At 38.6% G+C, this 26,333-nt stretch overlaps 1 protein-coding gene across 2 annotated transcripts in view; it reads left to right on the top strand.

Annotated features, from left to right (window-relative positions):
- Positions 1-26,333, top strand: part of LOC108430901 (connector enhancer of kinase suppressor of ras 2-like) — a 132,592-nt gene that overhangs the window by 64,096 nt on the left and 42,163 nt on the right. For both annotated transcript variants that reach the window (XM_017703718.2, XM_037540708.1), the window contains exons 6-9: positions 6,815-6,934; positions 9,815-9,874; positions 14,735-14,803; positions 25,405-25,551. In XM_017703718.2, coding sequence (XP_017559207.1) covers positions 6,815-6,934; positions 9,815-9,874; positions 14,735-14,803; positions 25,405-25,551 — 396 coding nt within the window. The remainder of the gene's footprint in view (positions 1-6,814; positions 6,935-9,814; positions 9,875-14,734; positions 14,804-25,404; positions 25,552-26,333) is intronic.

Here is a 26,333-nt window from a genome sequence, read left to right as displayed (position 1 = left end):
GTGAGAAATATAAACATAACTGACTGGTAGCAAGTGCCCATCAGTGCCCATCCTGTAAATAAAATGAGGATCAGTTCTGTCTTCTTAACACACTGAAATAAATGTGGTGAAAATATAGTATATTTTCTTGTGACACATAACAATGGATCTAATTAGCTGAACACAAACTAAACCCTTACAGAAAAAAGGCTATATGAATTTTCTATGTGTACTAAAAAAAAAACTTTTTCACAAAAAAAAAAAAAAACACAAACTTTTTCTGTGTGTACTAAAAAAAAATAAAGACAACTAATAGTTTGAAACAACAGATGTCAGTTCTGAAGCTTTTCTCACTTCCCTTATGTAAAGAAGTAAATAGGCACAGCATAACCACAGTAACTGACAATGAAAAAAGTTGCTGTAAGGAGTCTGTCCTACGCCTGGGCAATGGGGTGACATACAGTGGGTTGCAAAAGTATTCAGCCCCCTTGAACTTTTCAACCTTTTGCCACATTTCAGGCTTCAAACATAAAGATATGAAATTGACATTTTTTGTGAAGAGTCAACAACAAGTGGGACACAATCGTGAAGTGGAACGAAATTTGTTGGATATTTTAAACTTTTTTTAGAAATAAAAAACTGAAAAGTGGGGCGTGCAATATTATTCAGCCCCCTTGCTTTAATACTTTGTAGCGCCACCTTTTGCTGTGATTACAGCTGCAAGTGGCTTGGGGTACGTCTCTGTCAGTCTTGCACATCGAGAGACTGAAATTTTTGCCCATTCTTCCTTGCAAAACAGCTCGAGCTCAGTGAAGTTGGATGGAGAGCGTTTGTGAACAGCAGTTTTCAGCTCTTTCCACAGATTCTCGATTGGATTCAGGTCTGGACTTTGACTTGGCCATTCTAACACCTGGATACGTTTATTTGTGAACCATTCCATTGTAGATGTTGCTTTATGTTTTGGATCATTGTCTTGTTGGAAGATAAATCTCCGTCCCAGTCTCAGGTCTTTTGCAGACTCCAACAGGTTTTCTTCCAGAATGGTCCTGTATTTGGCTCCATCCATCTTCCCATCAATATTAACCATCTTCCCTGTCCCTGCTGAAGAAAAGCAGGCCCAAACCATGATGCTGCCACCACCATGTTTGACAGTGGGGATGGTGTGTTCAGGGTGATGAGCTGTATTGCTTTTACGCCAAACATAAGTTCGATTTTGGTTTCATCTGACCAGAGCACCTTCTTCCACATGTTTGGTGTGTCTCCCAGGTGGCTTGTGGCAAACATTAAATGAGACTTTTTATGGATATCTTTGAGAAATGGCTTTTTCTTGCCACTCTTCCATAAAGCCCAGATTTGTGCAGTGTACCACTGATCGTTGTCCTATGGACAAAGTCTCCCACCTCAGCTGTAGATCTCTGCAGTTCATCCAGAGTGATCATGGGCCTCTTGGCTGCATCTCTGATCAGTCTTCTCCTTGTTTGAGCTGAAAGTTTAGAGGGACGGCCGGGTCTTGGTAGATTTGCAGTGGTCTGATGCTCCTTCCATTTCAATATGATCGCTTGCACAGTGCTCCTTGAGATGTTTAAAGCTTGGGAAATCTTTTTCTATCCAAATCCGGCTTTAAACCTCTCCACAACAGTATCTCGGACCTGCCTGGTGTGTTCCTTGGTCTTCATGATGCTCTCTGCGCTTTAAACAGAACTCTGAGACTATCACAGAGCAGGTGCATTTATACGGAGACTTGATTACACACAGGTGGATTCTATTTATCATCATCAGTCATTTAGGTCAACATTGGATCATTCAGAGATCCTCACTGAACTTCTGGAGTGAGTTTGCTGCACTGAAAGTAAAGGGGCCGAATAATATTGCACGCCCCACTTTTCAGTTTTTTATTTCTAAAAAAAGTTTAAAATATCCAATAAATTTCGTTCCACTTCACAATTGTGTCCCACTTGTTGTTGATTCTTCACAAAAAATTACAATTTCATATCTTTATGTTTGAAGCCTGAAATGTGGCAAAAGGTTGAAAAGTTCAAGGGGGCTGAATACTTTTGCAACCCACTGTAACTAGATAACATCAATGATTGACAAGTAACATGAAGACAATGATTAAAAGATGACATTCTGCATGTTGGGGAACTAACAGAGAACTAGAAAGTTAAACTGCTTGCTAAATATTTGTTGAAATTGGAGTTCATATTCCTTTAAGAAGTGTGCAGGCGAACGCTCAAAGAATCAGGTTTTTTTCTGTTGACAAGAAAAAAGTTTGTTAAGTAGCTGGCTCTCTCTGCTATACTCTGTAGTGCTAGTTTTACCTACCCCATGACTCGTCCTCTTCTACTTATTTTAGGATAGGTTTAGCTCAAGTTTCTTCAACTGAATGAAAATAAAAGACGGCGTGCTATGGAACTTCTACTTGTTACACTGTGATTCTCTGCAGTAAAATTACCAAGCAAAAGTGACTGGGTTTTAACCTACAGCAGCTAATTCTAGCCCTGGAACTTTTTTGAAGTAGAGAAGTTCCTCAGAGGTTCCTCTGATCCCCTTTTATGGCCATGAAACAGGATCAGTAAAAGGTACCAAATAATATTAAATAACATGTACACAATGTTTTATTCACTTTTACTGTTGAAACATTGGGCTATTATGGGGCCTTTAAAAAGTCATTAAGCAGCAGTACAGTAAATTCCATACTTTCTGCTGTGAATGGAGTATCATTTATCATCTGAGAAATATTTGTAGCATTCTCTTTACAGCTTAAGTGTCTCAGTGGTTAGTTACATTTTGAAAATTCAGAAAATTAATGAATAATGTATTTCCAAAGGCATCTATAGCTGAATTACAGAGACGCTCGACTATAACGACAGAAATGACTTGCGTTTTTAAATATGTAAAGCATGTCTTTCTAAAGTACTTATTTATTTATTTATTTATTTTCATGAGCATATTAGGCCTATTTAATTGGATTTAGTGCAGGGCAGTTTGTGAAACTTTGATTAAAATGATTGTAGTTGTATTGTAATTGTGGCTCAAGTCTGACTTCAGTCCAAATCATGTGACTCAAGATCCCACCTCATTCACACACACACGCGCACACACTGAGCACAGTATGAATGTTTAGACCGAGATCACTCATTAGATGGATAGCTTATTCATAAGAATGTGCCCTAAGATTCCTCTAAAACAGCATTTTTACATTTGTTGGTTGGCAGTTGGTGTTCAATATTACAAAAGCTCACTGCTGGTCCCTGTCCCTCGAGGACATGCCTACAGCAGTCACATGGATAGAGACATAATGTGTGTGTGTTTATTTCTGCCTCAATCTGAGCGTAGATATAGACCCATGCTTATGGTTCACACATGCAGAAGGACGCAGAACGTTATGTAAGCTTGCCCTAGTTGTGTGTGCACGTGTATGTGTGTGCATATGTGGAAAGAGCGGGGTGGGGTGTTCATGCATGATGATGAAATGGATTACATAATTATGTCCTAGTTGTCTTTCCTAGTGTGTATGTGTGAACAAGAGATGAAGATCGGATGAAGAAGAAAGAGACACTGGAAAAAAGCGAGGGAGAGAGAGAGATATAGCGAGGCAGAGAGTGTAATGGTAGCAGGCTAAATGCATTTGGCAGCATTTAGTAATGTCTGTCTGGCTTGCAGTTTGGATGCCCTTACTTCACACATACCGTCTCCAGCATGGACATGTCTCTGACCTTTAGACACAAATCAAATAGCTTGCCTACATCTTTCATTTTAGTCTAAGGGTTGGGCTATAATTGTATGCAATATTTATCATTTTCTGAGCATTTCAGAATGCTCACATTTTCTTGCCATTAACAAATTTCATATCATTATTATGTATGCGCATCTGTAGTGCAACCATCACTGATAGAACCTCTCCTGGCTTAAAGTCCCTCCAACTGCTTTACTAGATTGGTTGGGACAAGTCGTACTTATTCCGATCAATCCAGTAAGGCTATGAATTGGCTGATACATGGACCACGTGTTGAGCGAAAGCACACTCTCTACCTGCTGAACTATGTTTGCGATTGTTTCTGTGCTTTACTGTGGGGCACTATTTACTTAAATGAACAATTTAATTTTATGTAAATTTAAAGAGATATTCAAAAGTTTATTTGTTTTAAACTTTTAATATGTACTATTAAATATATACATCCTTTCCAAATATATACAGGCTTTAAGCTCCATGTTTATTTTCATAATGTACAAATGTTTATTGTTATTATTTCAACAAATAATACTCTCACATGGTGCTCATTTTGTATGGGAAATGTGTTCCTGTACATCTTTACACTATATAAATTGTTTGGAAATGAATATTGGTAAATCTGTCTCCTCGGCCACAATAATCCATATCAGTATCAGCCCAGAAAATCACGCATGTTGCCCTCTTTCTCAAATATAAGCGTTCCTCCCCACACATGATTTTACAAATTAGCGAACGGTTGACTGTAAAGTTTGGACAAGCTTTACAGAATGTTGACCAAAATCCTATGCACAAAAGGCAGTTTTTGTCATAATGACACTCAAGTCCTGAGTCAGTACAGGCAATTTCTAAACTTTGAGTCCTAAAAAAGTCAATATGTATTTTTCAGATTTAATGCTATCTCAACAATAAACACCAAAAATTACAGTATTACCTATTTAATGATGGCATGTTAGCAGTGCAGTACATTGAAAACACATGTATTCATTACCCTTTCAAATAAATTTCCTCCCCTTGAAAATTCATTTTGTTGCAGAGTAAGAAATATAAACATAACTGACCAGTAGCAAGCGCACATCACTGCCCATCCTGTAAATAAAACGAGGATCAGTTCTGTGTTTTTAACATACTGAAATAAGTCTGGTGAAAATATTATATGTATATATTATATTAGTATATTTTCTTGTGAAACATAACAATGATTCTAATTAGCTGAACACAACCTAAACTCTTACAGAAAAAAGGCCATATGAATACATTTTTAGACACCTCTGTCTGTGTGTATAAAAAATAAAGACAACTGCTTTTAAAAATTAGCAGTTGAATGTAAAGTTTGGACAAGCACAAATGGCAGTTTTTGTCATCATGCCTACATTTAAAGTTTAATTTACATTTAAAGTGTTTATATTGTGCTACATTAGCCTTTTTATGCAGACCTCCTCGTGCTGATCCCAAACACATAGTTCCAAAGCATATGAATACAACCTGATTATTCATCCTGGTCCTGGTGATTGATTCTGAGGTTCTGATGTGTGTTAACAATTTCATAGGGTTTACACCTGGACAGCTGGGTGTTAACATTTAATAGGTGTAGGGGTTCACATTTAGATGACTTGAGTTAACTGTGTTGAATGCTAGTGCATTCTAAAAGTCTCTTTTCACTGAGAAGTATGGTACAGTACAATGCAGTTACTAATAAGAACCCAGAACTGTACATAATCTGGTCCAGTGTCCATTTCCATCGAATCACAGTAGCCTTGAAAACAGACAGGGTTCTATTGAGGTTGGTGGTCATATAATTTCTCACACAGTGTTAGAGTTAATAGTGCACACAGACAACAGTAGCAACATTGGAGGATCAAAGACAGTGATTCTGGCTAGTTGATTTTTAGAAAGGTCCAACTCAACTGATGGTATGTGAGGATTCTGTGATGACTGCATTTATCTAATCAGTGCATTTATCCTCTCAGGTAAGATTGGGAATCTGTGAGCTGCACTATTTGTAGCTCCTCTGATGCACACCAGTTGACTGGAAATGAAGACAGCCATGCTGTGCCGTGCCCAAAGGAAAAACACCTCCTTTAATGCCTACATGTGTAGCTTATTTTACACAAATGGTTCAGTAAACTTGTAAAGTGCATCAAAAGAAACAAATAGCGTTTAGAGTTTTAGTAGATCATGAAATAATTTTGGATATTTGGCACATAGAATCAATTTTAATGTCCAAGTGATTTGAGGAACAACTTCAGCCACTGCACAAACAAATTCATAACTCGATGCACAAATGAGTGACAGCATGTAGTTGATAATTGTCAGCCTAGGCCGTTAAATGCTGGTGAAGAGCTGCCGGAGTTTAATTGCTCATTAAAAATCAGGTCAGATTGGAAGATAATTTCATGCAAGCTTTGTTGCTTGTTGATGCAAGTGGGGAAATAAAAAAATAAATAGCATAGGGTTTGCAGCTCTATCTCAGAAACCATTTGGCTGTATTAAATTTAAAGAAACAATTTAGTATTTGTTAACCTTGTCTCCATCTGCACCAGCATATGTCTTGTATGGTCAGTTATTTTGACCCATTTCCCTGTACTCAGAAAAGAACAGAAAACTCAATGACTAAAATCCTGCCCACTGGCATCTAACATATGTGAGTTTTAATACATTTTTGTATTATTATCATTATTATTAAGTACTGTTCATGGTGATCAAATGTATGCTACAGATGTGGCAGATTGAGATTGGAAAGGGAAGAGGGTGAATAATTCTTTAACATTTAATTTTTTTTTTAGTCCTTATGGCCTCTTTGCAAATGACATTATATGGCGTTCTGTGTATTGCATTGTTAAAAAAACAAAAATATAAAGAAGGAAATAAATTAATAGAAGCCTACATTATTTATTTAGTTATTAACAAAAATGCATGTAGGGCTATGTACTGTTAAAAGCACTGGCAACTATAAGGGTCTTGTGTAGAGCACCACAAGTCTGGACATGCCCATATAAAAGTAGATTAACATTATACATCATGGATCAGTGTTATTTTAACCTTTCAATAATCTGTGAAATTGTGTCTCCTCTTTTTTCTCTCACACTGTCCTCTCTCTGGCAGTGCAAAACATTGTCTGGAATATGTGACCACATCATCTCGCTGTCCTCTGACTCGCTAGTGTCCCAGTCGGCTCACTTGGAGGTGGTGCACCTGACCAACATTATGCCGAGCGAAGGCCTGGTACGTCAGAATTAATACTAATCACACTTAATTTCAGATGTTCCCCATGCGGCTTAAATCTCTGTCAGCATGACAACATTCCACTGTTGAGAATTGTACACACTCAAAAACCCATAATGTTAAAAGCTTAAACAATAGTAGGAATGTTTTGACATAACCATTTAGAGTAATAGTGACAACATCAAAACTAAGAAGTAATACATTTAGAAGTGTGCAGTGACTAACGCCTAAACAACAACAGTACTTTATTTCACATTCTTCAAAGCATGCACTCTTTGTCTTAATGCAGCTTGTCTTTTCACTCATAAGCCAAAATCTACACTACCTCCTTTATCACTGGTCAGTTTCAGACCACAGACCATGTTGACCATCACTGTGTTGTTGGACTATTCTTAACACAGCAGTGTCATGGTAGTGATATGGTAGCAGTGGCACAAGTGTATCAGGTACAGAAATGTGTGTGTATGCATCAGTAGCTGTGTTTCCACTGACATTCTGCACAAACTGCAAGTGATAACATAAAATGAATAAAAAAACAGTGACTAGTTTCCAACAAACTTGCTTTTTGTGATAAAAATGTTTTAAGCCATAATATCATTTCCTGCAATAAAATGCTTTTTTGACCAAATAACTTTTGGTTTATAGATCATTGGTTTATTCATTTAATTTAATGTTAATAACATCAACCTTATGTTACTTAATTTGCAAGCTAACTTGTTTTTTACTAGGCATTTAAGTTAACAAAGTAATGTGAAGTTATATTGTCTGTGTGTTGCAGACTGTTAAGTGTGACTTTTTAGAATACTGTATTCATAATATTATTGCAGCCAAAAACCCTAATCATAATGGGCAGATCATGACAGGATGTAAAAAGTAAGTGCACATGCTGCTAAATAACATTACTTTGATAATAACTGGTAAGCTTCACAATACACAAATATATTACTATTAATGCACCATCAGAAAGCTCCTAGATATGGTAGTCACTTTCTATTAAATGTCTTAGAATGTCCCCTATACAGTGGGGAGTACTAAAAGTATTTAGTCAGTCACCAATTGTGCAGGTTCTCCCACTTAAAAAGATGAGAGAGGCCTGTAATTGACATCATAGGTAGACCTCAACTATGAGAGACAGAGGAAAAAAAATCAGAAAATCACATTGTCTGATTTTAAAAGAATTTATTTGCAAATAATGGTAGAAAATAAGTATTTGGTCACCTACAAATAAGCAAGATTTCTGGCTGTCACAGACCTGTAACTTCTTCTTTAAGAGGCTCCTCTGTCCCCCACTCATTACCTGTGTTAATGGCACCTGTTTGACACCTGCACACAACCTCAAACAGTCACACTCCAAACTCCACTATGGTGAAGACCAAAGAGCTGTCAAAGGACACCAGAAACAAGATTGTAGACCTGCACCAGGCTGGGAAGACTGAATCTGCAATACGCAAGCAGCTTGGTGTGAAGAAATCTACTATGGGAGCAATAATCATTAAATGGAAGACCTACAAGACCCCTGCTAATCTCCCTCGATCAGGGGCTCCACGCTGTGGGGTCAAAATGATCACAAGAACGGTGAGCAGAAATCCCAGAACCACACGGGGGGACCTAGTGAATGACCTGCAGAAAGCTGGGACCAATGTTACAAAGGCTACTGTCAGTAACACACTACACTGCCAGGGACTCAGATCTTGCAGTGCCAGGCGGGCACTTCAAACTTCAGACGAGCGTGTCTGAAGTTTGCAAGAGAGCGTTTGGATTTTCCGGAAGAGTATTGGGAGAATGTCATATGGTCAGATGAAACCAAAGTAGAACTGTTTGGTACAAACACAGCTTGTCGTGTTTGGAGGAGAGTGAATGCTGAGTTGCATCCAAAGAACACCATACCAACTGTGAAGCATGGGGGTGGCAGCATCATGCTTTGGGGCTGTTTCTCTGCAAAGGGACTAGGACGACTGGTCCGTGTACATGAAAGAATGAATGGGGCCATGAATTGTGAGATTTTGAGTGCAAACATTCTTCCATCGGCAAGGGCATTGAAGATGAAACGTGGCTGGGTCTTTCAGCATGACAATGATACCAAGCACACTGGAGGGGCAACAAAGGAGTGGCTTCATAAGAAGCATTTCAAGGTCCTGGAGTGGCCTAGCCAGCCTCCAGATCTCAACCCCATAGAAAACCTTTGGAGGGAGTTGAAAGTCTGTGTTGCCTGCTGACAGCCCCAAAACATCACTGCTCTGCATGGAGGAATGGGCCAACATACCAGCAGCGGTGTGTGCGAACCTTGTAAAAACTTACAGAAAATGTTTGTTTGACCTCTGTCATTGCCAACAAAGAATATATAACAAAGTATTGAGATGAACTTTTGTTATTGATCAAATACTTATTTTCCACCATTATTTGCATATAAATTCTTTAAAAATCAGACAATGTGATTTTTCTGATTTCTTTTTTTTCCTCATTTTGTCTCTCATAGTTGAGGTCTACATATGATGTCAATTACAGACCTCTCTCATCTTTTTAAGTGGGAAAACTTGCACAATCGGTGAATGACTAAATACTTTTTTCCCCACTGTATGTAGTAGGACATTTCAGTAGGATTCAGTGATATGACAGTTCCCAGTACTTAATTTTAATAGAACAGAAAATGTGTTGGGGGACAGCTTGAGGCCTGTTGAAACTTGCTCACAGGCTGGATCTAACCCACTGGCTGGTAACTGATGGGTCCAGGGCTACAAGATGACTTTCTCAAATTGTACCTTAACAGATGCCAAGTGTCTGTATCCATTGCTTTGTTTTTTTGCGTTGTGCACCTTTTTTGTATTTTGTGTAACACCACTTTCATCCTCTCTCCCTCACCAACGCTATCACCATCTCCAGGGCATGTACATCAAGTCGACATACGATGGGCTTCACGTGATCACAGGCACCACAGAAAACGTAAGTGACTACATCCCAAATAGTGGGAAAGAAAGGGGGAGTGCTAGCTGCTGACAGCAGCACTCAGAAAGGAAGCTCATGAAAGATTAAGAGCAGCCCTCGCAACGACATGTGAGAAAACAACACATGCGGGGCCGAGGGCAAGGCAGCACTTCTCCGACACTTCCGCCAAGCTTCCCTCTTCCAGCGCTGCCAAGCTGCCTCCTCTCGTTTGCACAGACAGAAGGTTTCATGTGTGCCCTTGTTTTCTGGGTGGAGTGAACTCAGCTTTCATTAAAGCTTCATTATGATTAGCTTCACTTCAAACCCATGTCAGTTGATGAAAAGAGAAAGATGGGGGCTGTTTGATCTGTTTTCGACCTGTCCCAAAATCCACACTTGCCATTTGTGGTTTTGTTTTGTTTCACTAACATAATATATTTCTGAATTTATAAAAAGGGAACAAGGACTTGATTGTTGGCTGTGTATCATATCTTTGTGGCATGACTGCTGACATTCTTACAATGTTGATATTATTCCCTGCATTACGACACCAACATATTGAACTGTGAGTTATATATTCATATGCAAAGGTTTGAATGTCCCTGGTCAAATGACTTGTTTCATTCATTTACTAAGTAAAAATAATTAAACATTCTATAGCAGGAACCAACTTCAATATGAGATTTTTCTGCAAATTTAATACTAAACTTTTGTATTTTTAGAAGGGAGGAACATTTGAACAGCACTGTAATACCAGCCTTTTATTATGATTATTATAATAAAAGCATGCATGGTATATATATTGCTGCTGTCTGAACAAAACATTGTATCTCCATTTTTTTGTCATTTTCCAGTTTTTGACATGTGTTGAAAATGTCGGTTGCCCTTTTAATTTTATCTAAATTTCATGATGAATGAACCCAAAGAAACAGCCTAAAATGACTTGGAAAAAAAATCTGGTTCCATTGACTTTAATTAAAAAGGTGAATTAAGGTGAATTGTTGTCCTACATATTTCAGATGCTTCAAAACATTTTCAGCATATTAATGCTTTGCATCAAGTGTTTTGTCCACATATTTTGGCTGTATTCCATTTGCACTTTTCTGGAAATGCATCCTTAGTTTTCCAGATGAGATCCGATTTTGTTTTCCCCTTGTGGAAACATCACATCACATTAACACAAGGATTTCAATTTTACTTTTGTAACTTGGCAGACACATTTCCTCTCATGTTTTTACATGGATAACGAAACGTTTCGTGTGGTCAAGGGTCGTCTTTTAGAACCTCCGAAAGTGGTTTGATTATTTCAGTAATCCAATCACAATACATTCTGGGATGTTTATAGCTGGCTTTTCTTGCGGCAAAGTGTAAACAGGCCCTTTATAACTACCACCAGTTTGGGAATGAAGTTCAACTTAAAAAAACTGTCATATAGTACCAAAGCAATATAACTGGTTTAATTCAACTTAAAGGGTTTTAATGAAACAGTGCAAAGCAGACTTTTAGTTTAGATGGGCAAGAGCAATATTTTTTATCAATCTAAATCTCAAAAACACTGATTAAACTGTAGAATTTAGGCAAGCCACAATATGCAGTCCTTGCCAGTGTGGATTACAGCTTAAAATGCTGGGTTAAACAAGGATCTGTGCATGTTTTGAAACAGATATTACCCTGTTTTGAGACCAGTGGCTTTACTGCTTCTTCCTCAAGGCTATCTAAGTAGACGCTGATGTCAAGTCTATTTCTGGGCTCGTCAGAGACAATCTTGCCTTTAGCCAGTTCTCTGATATAGACCTTAGTGACCACATCGGTGAACCCTGATTGCGCCATAGACTGAGGTCACGCTACATCATCACATGATCGGCTGGCCCTCCATGGTCCAATTTGGCACGTGTCCTTGTGGTTAGCTCACTGTCCATTTCCCCCTGCATTCCACTTCCATTAATAAACCCATATGAGCCAGATGGGGTCTGCCAGGGACAGGTGCTGCTGCACATCCATGGCTGGCTGGCACACAGTAGGCACTGCCAGGGAAGAGTTCCAGCCCTGCGATGGCGGTGCTGCTGCCAGGGAACCATGCAAGTCTTTCATGGGTATTATAATGGGCCTGGTGGGTGGGTGGGTAAGCGTGTGTGTGTAAAGCCTGATGGCATCACTTGTGAGAGAGACTGCAATAGAGTGCTTGGCACCCTTGCTGATACTGCCAAAGCTGTCTCTTCGCGCCGACAGTTTAATCGCCACAGCGAGGCTGGTGTGAGGAGATTAGTGTAAATGCACACTGGTTACCTTTTAATGGAGGGGCAGGGCTGTAATGTAGTGAGGTCACTACTGGGAAGCAGTGTGAATGGGGACACATTTGAAATGAACCATGAATTTGCCAGGGATGGTCTTGCAAGATGCACAATGTAGCTGAAAGACTGTTCCTTTAAAGCAATACTTCATTAAAGAGTATTAATCATGACTGAAAACTAGCATAGCCTGATTAGCATTAAGTTCATGCTAGATTAGTTCATGCCTAATGTTCCCTTCTAAGCAAATACAAAACTGAAAAGAATTGTTTGATGAAAAATCCGATTTACAGAGTTTTCCACTTACCGAAAAAGTAGCCGATCAGCCAAGACATGTTTGGTGTTCAAATTTTGCTTCTTTAGTGTCAGAGGTACAAGGCTAACAAACACTAGAAGTGAATAGAAGTCTTATCATTGTCATTGTGGTTTAGAATGCAATATGATTTTCATTTATCCCAAATGTATTCACTCAGATAAGACGTCTGCTGTCTAAATTTTGATACACTACGTAAACTCATTAAAAAAAGATATAAGAAAATGGCAACTATTACAATTTTGTTAAACTAAATATAACAAATAGAAAATATAGAAAAAATAGTACTATTTTAGCCTTTAAACACCGGAAGGTTGTGGAGTACAGGGGCATGCTGTAAAACATCCATACACCAATATGTAGTGTTATGCCAACAATAGCTAAGGCTTGGTCACTGTAAGACAGTTAGAAGTTGCATCTCAAATAACAACAAACCTACGAAAATGTGGTGCTGCAGTTGCAGCAGTGGCTGCACTGTGGAAAACTGCAATCTTATTTTTGTGCCAAAGCTTTCTTTTAATGTCATGTACAGTGAGCAGTAAGCAGATACCAATGCATGGATGCATGATGTAGCAGAATGGGTTGTAGGTTCTTCTGTTTAATGAATATTTTACTAAAAAGTTAAACTAGTAGGAGGAAATTAGCATTGTGGAAATTAGCTCATACTAACGGGTTCCAGCTAAGCAAGTGCCAGTCCTGATGCTATGTATGGTAAGTGGATACCAATGCACAGATAAGAATGCTGTGGGCAGGAATATAGAAGAGGAAGATTGTCCATTGGCTGAATTTACAACTCTTGATTGATTGACTGGCTAATTGAAGCTGAGTGAGTCGGCTGAGTGCGATAGAGTGATTCCACCTAAACAGCTTGCATCTCCATCCTCCCCGAGGCAGAACGTCCGCCATCAACCCCTCGCTGCTCCTTGCAGCTGAGGCACTGCCTCCTGTTGCTACGCAACCCTGTGGTTACCTGGGAGACAAAGCCCAGTGTTCTGGGGTGAAGGAGAGTGAGAGGCACTCAAGAGTTTAACAAGTGGACCACCTTACTGAAGCGCATATGTGCACATACATTTCACATTCAGTCTATGGAATCCAATTTTTCTTTATACTAGAAGTACAAAAAAAAAAAAAAAAAAAAAAAAAAAAAAAAAAAAATATATATATATATATATATATATATATATATACATATATATATACACACACACACAGAACACACACACACATATTTAGGTTATATACACACATATTAGCTTATCTTAAACTTTGTGTCTCCAAAAGGATAACTTCACAGGAGAAGGAAAAACCTACTTTTAATTAAAGTCAATGGAACCAGATTTTTTTCCAAGTCATTTTAGGCTGTTTCTTTGGGTTCATTCATCATGAAATTTAGATAAAAAAAGGGGCAACCGACATTATATATAAAATATGTGTGTGTGTATGTGTGTATCTTAGCTCTTTTATTTTATTAATTCCTTTTTTTACCTGTGTTGCTCCAAAGTTGGATAAAACTTGAAACGAACAGTTTTGTTAGACATCTCCATTGCTAGAGTGTAATGATTTAAGCTTACAATTTGAAGTTTATATTCACATATTTTAAACGTAAAACATGGAATTCAGCAACTGCCAATAGCATTACTTACCACTTATTGTTGTACTGCCCAGTGTAATCAACAGCACAGTAGAAATGCATAGATTTGTTAAAACATTGGAATGCTATGTGTGGATCAGGGTTATTATTGTTAACAAAAATTATTACAACATTGGGGAAAAAATTAGGTAGTTAACAAACAAAACTAAATAAATAATATCCCCATTGCAAAATTGAACAGTTTCACAGAAAAATACTTTCCTAAACCCAGGATATGGATATTTCTTTGAGTAAAGCTTGCAGCCTAGCTGAGCATAGTATACTGTTTCATTGCCAAACATTGCACAACTCATCAGATGGAGTTCAATTTGGAAAAAATAAATAAATAAAATAACTAGTGAAATGTTCAAAAAATTATACAAATGTTTTGAGGTATACAGTTTATTTCATAAGTAATGGGACATGCTCCATATTTGCTTCTTTTTTTTTTTTGCTATAGTCAGCTCTACACTACAAGATAAAGAATAGCAGTACAGAATCCATCTTTGAACTCATTTCCCACTAGGACTCTCTGCCAGTTCAGAGTTTGTGTACTGGGAGTACTAATCATGACTCACTCAGAATAAGTAGAAAGGAAATCAGTGCATGTTTTCCCTAATCTGGCCTCCCTCGCTGTTTCCCTCCAGTCCCCTGCTGACCAGTGCAAAAAGATCCACGCTGGCGATGAGGTCATCCAGGTCAATCACCAGACTGTGGTGAGTATGACTGTTTGCCTTCTCTCTCTCTCACACAGACACAGACACACACACACACACACACACACACACACACACACACACACACACACACACGCACGCGCACACACACACTTGCAAAAAAAAAAAAAAACCTTTACAAAATGTATTTGCTTAAAACTTACCTCAAACTAAATTGCACTTGAGTTGCATAAATACATCCTGCACTTCATTTGAAGAGGATGCAAGCTTCTCAGCTTCATGGAACAAATTGTATGAAACAGCCAATCAAAATGCAGATAACACAGCACATGATCAAATCAAATGACATATTATAAGAAGACAAGAAAACAGAAGCTGTTTTACTGGGCAGTTGAAAAAGAGACCCCCAATGGCTTATGTAAGGTTAGTAGTTTTTTATTTTGTTACTTTCCTGAGCAATGTTAACACATATGAATTTCTCAAAGCTAACATTTCTGTAACCAGGTGGTCCAGCTAGCCAGCTATTGCTTACAGTTCTTTAAACATGTTTATTATTGTTTATTTAGTTTTTTTTTCTTCTTTGTTAGCCTGCTGTTATCATGATATATGTAGCTGAATTCATTTACTTCTATCTTTCCCTAATTTAAGACAGTGCTCAGAAAGAAATATATACCAAGACCATAAAAATGCTGCAAAGGAGTAAAAAACATCTCACTGATGTCTTCATATAGTGAGATCTATGTGATATGTCAAAAAATTATGAGTTTTTTTTATTGGTTGAATTTTTATAGGTGGAGTAGTTGAATGTGTTGCATGCAACTTTGTTTTTGTGAAACCTTTAAGTTATAAATTGCATTGGAGACAACATGCAACTAGTTACATGAAAGTTTTGCTGTAGAATAGGACAATGCAACTTTGTTATTCTGAAAGGTTTCATGATATGAACCACTGATCAGATCATACAAGCCATTTTTTCTGACAGTTTGACAACAGCGGCATATTGGAGTGCAGCTAGACCAACAAAAGGACTTCACAGCAATCTATAGTTTTGGATTAATTGGTTTATGTCCAGCTGGATGGCTTACTGGACACTTAGCTGTTTTGAAAATTTAAAATCACAATCCTCTGTTGATCATCATCTAAATCAATACTGATTTTAGCTGTTTAGTAAAGAGGTAAATGTTGCAATTTGCAGGACTCCAGATACATGGTTATCTTTGTCCTTGGAATGGGAACATAAGTACTCATCTGTTGTACCATTATGTTAATTTTTCTTTGGTTTGCTTTTGTAACCAGTACAGCTTAGCACAAGGCCAGTTATATTGATTTCACCTGAAAATGTGCCCACTTCAAGCAGAGGCGTGTTAGATGAGTCCAAAATCATTTAAATGCTAATTTCTCTTTAAATGGTTCAATTTTATCCTTGAACTAGTTGTTTTTATTTGCATTTCTTTAGCTGATAAACACACACCAACTATCACTAAAGAACAGGGGCCATGGATACATCCATATTCATAAAGCCCATCACCTTTGACAATTAGTACTGCCCTAAATGCATGATAATACTGTGAACTTTTTACAAGTCTGGCATGTTAGCATTTTGGCGCTACTTGGCTGTCTTGTTGAGGGAGGCATGGGGTGTAAAGCAGGAAGTTTCAGCACTGTGGACCGTAGATTGATGTGCGTGTAGTACCTTTGGGATAAGGTGAGGGAAGGATGACAGAGCATCATCTCATAGCACTAAAGCTAATTCATCTTCAAGCCCACTATTAGGCTATTATCACTGTTGTGGAGCGTCTCTATTCCCTTTCCACAGGGGAACAGAGTCTAGGGTTTCACAGCACTATTCCTTTGATCACTTCAGTTGAAACCTTTTTTCACACTTTAGTGAGACCACCAACTGCTACCAAATCATAATCTTATTCAGTATGAGAAAAATGGACAGATGGAATTTTATTAGTGGCAAATTGACGTCTTCAAATGATTTTGCTAAGCATTCAAGATCACATTAACAAAACTTCATAAACCATGTGTTGAAAATCCATAGGCTGTACTTGAGGGGCTCCTAGCAGTCCTGCATATGTACAAACGTCAAATATTCATTTGAACTGATTTTAAACTACTGCAATAAACTTTAAATTGAAACTTGGATTAAATCAAGGTTTGTGTATTACAGTTCCACATTACTTAGTTCAAAAATAATCAGGAAAACATTTAAACCATCCTTTTAACTCTTTAATTTTAATATTACAATAAATCTAGATTAAATTCAATCCTGTTGCTCCATACCTTAAACTCAGATTTAAGCTTTGTCTAGGTAATAACTTCCAGATGATTTGGTTTAAATGTGCAAAGGCATTATCTGTAAAACAGAAAATATCTCTCCCTCTCCAAGCAAAACAAAAGCGGGATACTACACAGAAACCTGGGAGCTTTCTTAGATGCAGAATACCTCAGGGAAATGTTTTGTAATCACTGATGATTAGCAGGCTGAGGATTCTCCAAAAGGGGGTGCTATTAGCACTCAGGCTTTGGGTTCGACACTGGAGTGAGGGTAACCACACCAGCAGGATCTCACTAATCCACGTATGTTTGAAATTACAAATTGCTTATAGTAAATAAAGTAAAAGGCCAAAGACACACTAAATATACCTTAAGTAAGAAAGCATCTTTGTTTCTCTAGGCCAAAGTTGACAAGCTAGTAGGAACTAAAAAATATTCACGGTTTATCTTTGGTTTGAGCGTTTATGAACCATTAAGTATAAAACTGCAACACACTGAGTAAAGAATTTTTTCTTGATTGTCTTAGAAGGTTCACATGTTTGAACTTTTATATGTAGAATTGGACCCACTGTGTCAATATCAATTTAAACCACCATTAGCTTAATGTCCCCATACAGAAGTTGTAACTAATTAGCATTACTGTACTGATGGAAACAGAGAAAATAGTCAACATATAGACATAACATGAATTTAAAGGTATTCTCAAATCAACATATAATTACCAACAGATTTTTGTACAATTTATGCAGTTGAGTTGTCTAATATAAGTAGACTGTTTATGATGCAGCTCCAATGCTAGTTTTTTACTCAACAAGGAAGAAAAAAGTATAAAATAATGATGAGTGTTGTGAGTAACTTTTGCTGTTTATTTGTACTGCTGAATCCATCATGACATACAAAAGTAACGGAAGATTTTAATTGCAGATTAAGGCCTTTGTTAATCCAAATTAAAATGAAGTATCACAGCTCAATTTGATGTAAAGAAGAATCTAGGTTATCAAATCACCTCTTACCTCAGTTTTACTTTGCTTTTGTCAGTGTAACCCATAAATTAATATTTACCTTCTTGACGAATCAGCAATGGTTTATTAGCAGTTTGAATCATGATAAAGGAAAATTTCTTAAAATTTTGTAGAGATTATTTTTATTGTATGAATTTAAAAATAATCAGTAGATAACATACCTGGCTCTAAAATTCAAATTCCCCTAAAGATTTTGATTAGCTATGTTAAATTAAGGTTGGAACTAAACTCTGCAGGATGATCTCACCCTGCTCCATGCATTTCATTTTCGCAGTACATGCTGGCTAAGCGTTCTTGTCAAAATAAATTATGAATACAGTAAACTATGTGATGGCTTTAAAAAAGAAATGCAGTTCACTGTGTTTTGGCAAACTTGTATGCATGCATGCGCTCACACACACACACACACACACACACACACACACACTCACATGAATATATGTATGTATAATGCACTCATGTATCCAAAAGCACCTGACTGTAAAGGAGGCCCTGTGGAAATTTTTACTTTGTTGTTCCTTACTAATTAAGCAGCAATTTGTTGGGTGCGTTTCCCTCTCCAGCACGTGTTATTATGATTTACATTTTAGATATTACTTTATACTGCCTGAAGTATAAGGGTGATTTCATCATTAGAATGCCATTTAGCCCTTGTAACTCTTAAAAAATTTGTACATTTTTGTACTTTTTCAGTATGGAATCTAAGAAAACATACATTTAACCATTTAAACCAGTGCCCCTAAACCTCCGCATATAGATCTACCTGAAGGTTTCTCCTCAAAACCAAATGCACAATTCACTCAGCCAAATGAATGCTTCTAAAGGAAGGAATTAGATGAATCCATTGGGGTTGATTAGAGTTGTAGCTGAAGTCTGCAGGAAGGTAGATCTACACGAGCAGTGCTGGTGACCACTGATATAAAACAGTGGTGACAGTGCATTTAATGAGTATCAGGGTTGAAAGTAACAGGCTATTTTGAGCCTAGAATAAAAAAAAAAATAAAAATACACTAAATGTGGTTAACTATGCTAATAGTATGATGACATTAAGGACAACCTAATGATTCATTTGAATTTTTTTGATGAATAATTTGCTTTTAATCTACTAGTAACAGGGTTTTTATATGAATAACTTACTATCAATCTATAATTTATTTAACAGGGTTGAGTTTTCAAAGCGACCCAGCCAATATTTCAGTATCATTGAGAATAAATCGAAAAGAATCAGATAACTTTCTTTTTGACCTCAGACGATCTTCTAGAAATTCAGATGATGCACATTCCTGTTGAACATGTGGCTTGTGAATACTTCTGATATTTTTATAGGAGTGAAAGTGTTACAAGGTTGAGTATGTGTTGTGAGTGTAAAAATGTAAAATGGGTGTAAAAGTGTAAAACTGTTCATATCCCATAATGGATGACCCATGAAATAGGATGCTTCAACATGAGATGTTAAATTGTTTCATAAATTAAACAAAAAATAATATGTAAATATGTAAAAAAAAGTTTTGTTTTTTATCACCATCTCCTACACTCAATGTCCATCTTATCAGCTTCACTTACTATATAGGTGCACTTTGTTCTACAATTACAGACTGTAGTCCATCTGTTTCTCTGCATACTTTGTTAGCCCCCTTTTACCCTGTTCTTCAGTGGACAGGACCCCTATGGACTCTCACAGAACAGATACTATTTGGATGGTTTATCATTCTCAGCACTGCAGTAACACTGACTTAGTTTGTGTTGCGCTGGTCTGAATGGATCAGACACAGCAGTGCTGCTAGAGTTTTTAAACACCTCATTGTCACTGCTGGGCTGAGAGTAGTCCACCAACCAAAAATATTCAGCCAACAGCGTCCTGTGGGCAGCATCCTGTGACCACTGATGAAGAACTAGAGGATGACCAACTCAATATGTGCAGCAGCAGATGAGCTATCTTCTCTGCCTTTGCATCTACAGGGTGGACTGACAAGGTAGGAGTGTCTAATAGAGTGGACAGTGAGTGGGCACAGTGTTTAAAAACACTGCAGCAATGCTGTGTCTGATCCACTCTTTCCAGCACAAAACACACTAACACACCAACTAACTAACACAACGTCAGTGTTACTGCAGTGCTGAGAATGATCCACCACCCAAATAGTACCTGCTCTGTGAGGGTCCATGGTGATCCTGACCACTGAAGAACAGGGTAAAAGGGGGCTAACAAAGTATGCAGAGAAACAGATGTGTGTCTGTAATTGTAGAACTACAAAGTGCTCCTTTATAGTAAGTCGATCTGATAAAATAGACAATTACCGTAGAAACAAAGTCATAATTTTATGCCTGATTGATGTATATTTTTACTGTATATATGTATAACTAATGTCACTTTGTAGTACTTTTGTGGTGCAGTACACTCTAGGAGGAATAATAAATAAAGAGTAAGAATGAAAAATCTTCATAGAATTGTCCCCTCTGATCTAAATCTAACACAGAGTTCAGCTAATCAGTGACTAAAGGCAGTAAAAGATGGATCAGGTGGAGGCAACTAGGGTTGGGGATAAAGTTTGAAGGAAAATAGAGCTACAGAACAGGAATGAAACCCAGGGGTGGCCAAGGGTGGGCAGCTTGAATTTTCTTTACAGTGGTGGTGATAGGGACCAGGGGTCATGATGACTACAATGAAATATAGCTATTTTATGTACTAACTTGTAAACTTATATGTCTTATGTTTTTATAGTAATGTTAATAATAGTAAAGTAGTGATCCAGAAAAACCTCTGTCATGAATGGTTGGATTATAGGCCAAAACTCTATGCCAAGCCTATTGTCAAACAGTGGCTGAGTTTTCAGGTAACACATTTTGTAATAATTTCGTATTATTTAGTCATATCTTTTTGTGATGTAGCTTTTAGCGCCACTAAATTTGTCAGTCATCTGGTTCTTAACACCACTGTAAATATATTTCTCTAGAATGAAACATTTCACATAAATCAATTGTTTACATGTTAACTAAGCATCATGTAGAAAACTTTAAAAATTCCTCTTTAAGTCATAGATATAATAAAATTTATTTAAAAAGCATGTTATTTTCTAGTAATTATTTGTCATTTTAAACTCATTGAAAGAAGCATAGAGGCAAAAGTGTGTTTTCTCTACAGAGAAGATTATTTGTTTTATTGTAATTTAAGGAAAGTTATCGATGTGCATATGGTGTTGTTTAGTAATGCAAAATGTAAAATGAATATAATATTTAGGTATCTAACTATGTAATTGTGTAATTACATTTAAATCAAGTATATCAAAACAACAATAGCTTGACTTCTACATCTAAAACCTCATCTGTCGTTTTTGAATGTGTACAACCTGGTCTTCCTGTAAACAAATTTTAAATGTAAATTCAAACATGAATAAAGTCTTCAAAGTCAGATTTGAACAGCTGAATAGAATATAGCCATCATACATCATTGCTGCTGAAGACCACTGAAGAATGCCACTGTAAATAACTAGCAGCTGATCATGCTGAAGTTCAGCTGGGCCACTGCCCTCTGCCTAAACTCCAGAGCTCAGACTGGCCCCTCATGGCTAGTTTTTGTGTTTGGCCCTTTCTGACACTTCATCACTTCCCCAGTGCCAAGGTCAGAGCTGAGCAGTGACTGTCATGGCCTGCAGTCAAATGAAACTAGTTTACATACTCAATCCGCTGATGACACCTTCTGCCTCCCATAGTCAAAGCGTCCCCTGCTGAAAAATGCAGACGCCAAACAATCTCTCTATTCTCTTCTTGTCCTCTTGCAAAAACGGTTCATCTCTCTGCCTGACACTACATCCAGTGATGCCCAGGTTATGAAAAGTAAAAGTAAGGCTTTCCAACTAAGTTTCAGTTTCACAAAACCACCCAAACACAGATGCAGTTAACACATATTAAGATTCCCAGTTAGGAATGTATATAATTTAGATGGTTTGTGGAAGTCGTTGTTATCAGTTGCGCTTATTTGGAGGGGGAACAAAAATCCTGATTAGGGATCCTGATGTTACATTCAACTACTGGATATCATCCATTCATCCATCATTATCCGCTTATCCGAGTCCGGGTCGCGGGGGCAGCAGCCTAAGCAAAGAGGTCTAGGCCTCCCTCTCCCCCACCACCTCCTCCAGCTCTTCCGGAGGGATACCGAGGCGTTCCCAAGACAGTCGAGAGATATAATCCCTCCAACGTGTCTTGGGTCTTCCCTGGGGTCTCCTCCCCATCGGACATGTCTGGAACACCTCCCTAGAGAGGTGTCCAGAGGCCATCCACGTGCAAGGGATCCATCCTTCCTTCACTCATGAACAAAATCCTGAGATATTTAAACTCCTCCACTTGAGGCAAGAATTCACTCCCGACCTGGACAGAGCATTCCACCCTTTTCCGACTGAGGACCATGGTCTCAGATTTAGAGGTGCTGATTTTCATCACAGCCGCTTCACACTTCGCTGCAAATTTGTCTGAGCAAATGAGCTGGAGGTCTCGGCCTGATGATGCCAACAAGACTACATCATCAACAAAAAGCAGACGTGAAATCCTGAGGCCACCATACCGGACACCCTCCACCACTTGGCAGTTCCGAGAAATTCTGTCCATAAAGGTTATGAACAGAATCGGTGACAACGGACAGCCCTGGCGGAGTCCAACCCTAACTGGAAACCAATCTGACTTACTGCTGGCTATAAAACCAAGCTCCTGCTCTAGGAATTGAATGGCCCATAACAATGAGCCCCTCACCCTGTACTCCCGAAGCACTCCCCACAGGATCCCTGAGGGATGCGGTCAAATGCCTTCTCCAAATCCACAAAACATGTGGACTGGTTGAGTGAACCCCCACGCACCCTCTAGCACCTGGGTGAGGATAAAAAGCTGGTCCAGTGTTCCACGACCAGGGTGAAACCCGCATTGTTCCTCTTGTAGCTGAGATTCGACTATCAGTCAGACTCGTTCTCCAGTACCCTTGCATAGACCTTACCAGGTAGGCTGAGAAGTGTGATCCCCCGATAGTTGGAACAAACCCTCTGGTCCCCTTTCTTAAAAAGAGGGACCACACCCAGTCTGCCATTCCAGGTGGACCGCCCCAGATGTTCACGCGTGTCAACCAAGAAAGCCGTATAACATCCAGAGCCCTCAGGAATGGTGGATCTCATCTACCCCCGGTGCTCTGCCATCAAGTAGCTTTCCAACCACCTTGGCTACCTCAGCCCGAGTGATAGACGGACCCTCACCTGGATCTCCAAGCTCTGCCTCCTCTAGGGAAGGATTGTTGGTGGGATTGGGAAGATCCTTAAAGTATTCCTTCCAACATCCAATGACATCCCCAGTCGAAGTCAGCAGCCCAGCACACAGCACCATATTTACACGTTTTTTTTTTGACTCCAGGAAAACTACTTATTTTAATTTATCTTACATAGTGCAGCTTTAATTCAGGTGAGCTTGAGTAGAGAAAATGAAAAATTTTCTCTATTAATATAGGATTTCCAACACAGTAGTGTAGATGATCAGTGACCATCAAATGCAGACATTGTACATGTGTGACATTTATGATGAGAAACTGCTTAATTAGTTTTTCATGATTCATGTGTTTTATAGTTTAAGAATAGATTTAGACAGAAGCAGGTTTTGAAGCTTTGGATATTAATATGTGCGTGCTCTCATTTGATGAAATGCACCATTGTAGTCAGACTGACCTAGAAAGGCTCAAAGATGATGATACATCATAGGAACAGTTGGACTCTGTCAGTGCAGTCTTCTGTCTGACTGGGCATTGGTCTGGGATTTGAGCTGCGCCATCTGCCTCTTGTCATGTGTGACGTGCCTGGTTGAGTTAGGTGAGAAAAATATTTCCCCGTATGTGGCTGTCCTGACTAAGATTGTCTTACTGGTTTTTTGATTGTCTTATACACTATATTGCCAAAAGTATTCATTCGTCTACCGTCGCATGTATATGAACTTGAGTGACATCCCATTCTTAATCCATAGGGTTTAATATGATGTTGGCCTACCCTTTGCAGCTATGACAGCTTCAACTCCTCTGCGAAGAATCTCCACAAGGTTTAAGAATGTGTTTATGGGAATTTTTGACCATTCTTCCAGAAGCGCAATTTGTGAGGGCAGACACTGATGTTGGACGAGATGGCCTGGCTTGTAGTCTCTGCTCTAATTCATACCCAAGGTGGTCTATCGGATTGAGGTTGGGACTCTGTGCAGGCCAGTCAAGTTCTTCCACACCAAACTCACTCATCCATGTCTTTATTGAGCTGCTTTGTGCACTGGTGTGCAGTCATGTTGGAACAGGAAGGGGCCGTCCCCAAACTGGGAAAATTAAATTGTCTAAAATCTCTTGGTCTGCTGAAGCATTAAAAATTCCTTTCACTGGAACTAAAGGGCCGAGCCCAACTCCTGAAAAACAACCCCACACCATGATCCCATCTCCACCAAAATTTACAGTTGGCACAATGCAGTCAGACAAGTACCGTTTTCCTGGCAACCACCAAACCCAAACTCGTCCATGGGATTGCCAGATGGAGAAGTGCGATTCCTCACTTCAGAGAACACGTCTCCACCGCTTTGGAGTCCAGTGGCGGCGTTTTACACCACTGTTTTCAACCCTTTGCATTGCGCTTGCCGATGTAAGGCCTGGATGCAGCTGCTCTGCCATGGAAACCCATTCCATGAAGCTCTCTACACTGTTCTTGCGCTAATCTGAAGCCCACATGAAGTTTGGAGGTCTGTAGCAATTGATTCTGCAGAAGGTTTGTGACCTCTGCACATTCCCAATCACGTCCACTTTGTTAAAATATCACTGACGTTCTTTCACAAATGTTTGTAGAAGCAGTCTGCAGGCCTAAGTGCTTGGTTTTATACACCTGTGGCCATGGAAGTGATTGGAACACCTGAATTGATTGTTTTGAATGATTTAGTGAATACTTTTGTCAATATAGTGTTCTTTTTTTCATTTGTGGCCATGGACATGTGCACAATCTTTTCTGATAGTGTCATTGTGAAATGTCTACTCTTTTCTTAGCTGGCTTCTATCAGATATTCAAAGTTTTAGGCTGGTGCTGTGCTTTTACTGAATAAAGAGGTCTGAACAGTTCTATTTAATCTGTTTAATATGGCTTGAGGTTTTTATGTGGATTTGGACCCAATTAGAGGCAATCCAGATTTGACCACCACCAATAGGAGACCAAATTTTATATTTATATACCTGTTAAGCCATCAATAGATCACTGATAAAATTGTAAAAATTAACATCCCAATTAATGAATGATCTGAAAATATCTGTCAAAAATTCTGATCTGTAGCACTGTGTCTGTCTTTCTTCAGGTTGGCTGGCAGCTGAAAAACTTGGTTAATGCATTGCGTGAGGATCCCAATGGTGTCATTCTCACCCTGAAGAAAAGGCCACAAAACACCTTGACCTCTACCCCTGCTCTGCTCAAGAATGTGCGTTGGAAGCCTCTTGCCCTCCAGGTAACCATTGTCTCCTTCCTAAAGCCTTGCTCCTGTTTATCCTGGTCACTTCTTGCAATGGTTGTGGTTGTGTTAAACCTTACAAACCACTACAGAGCTAGTCTAGCTGTAAAGCATCGATAAATATCTTAAAAGTCTTTGTTATCCCTTGCAAATTAGGGAGTTTTGGTAGAAAATTTATATTTTACGTTGTATTGAATTGATATATCAAGTTAAATTAATCAAGTGTGATTTTAGTGAAATAGTAAAAAAAGGAAGCATGTTCCTTATGAAGGTGTCTACACTGTCCAGGAGTATCAACAGCCACACATTCTAAGGTCACCATGCTCAATGCATGTGCTAAAGGGGTATTAATCACCCCAGGATTCGTCTGTGGAGCAGTGAAACTACATTTTCTGGAGTGCTGGGATAAATTGGAGTGACAGACAAGCATACCAGTTTTTTTGGGGGGCTACAGATTAGTGTGTAACATTGTGCTGTGATGCATATATAATTATCAGGTATACATTTGTTCACTTTTGTGTTTTAACTGTCAGAAGGAGACAAGTTAGCCAGGCTTTTAACTGCAGTGTTATCTCCTGGCTAACCACCGCTGCACACAAGTCACTCCACTCGCCAACTACGCGAGTTATCAAAATTTTTTGCTATAGACCAGTGTTCAGCATTATACTCTCATGAAGATGTTATTTGTTGACTTAAGTGCCATAACTGGGTCATGCACATTTTGCATGCTGACAAGAAATTACATGAGGTTACATGAACAGGTTTGCCACACCCACACC

The sequence above is a fragment of the Pygocentrus nattereri genome, chromosome 8 (assembly GCF_015220715.1).
Source record: "Pygocentrus nattereri isolate fPygNat1 chromosome 8, fPygNat1.pri, whole genome shotgun sequence".
Taxonomy (NCBI): Eukaryota; Metazoa; Chordata; class Actinopteri; order Characiformes; family Serrasalmidae; genus Pygocentrus; species Pygocentrus nattereri.
The sequence above is the reverse complement of the archived record's forward strand: the minus strand, read 5'-3'. Positions and strand labels throughout refer to the sequence as shown.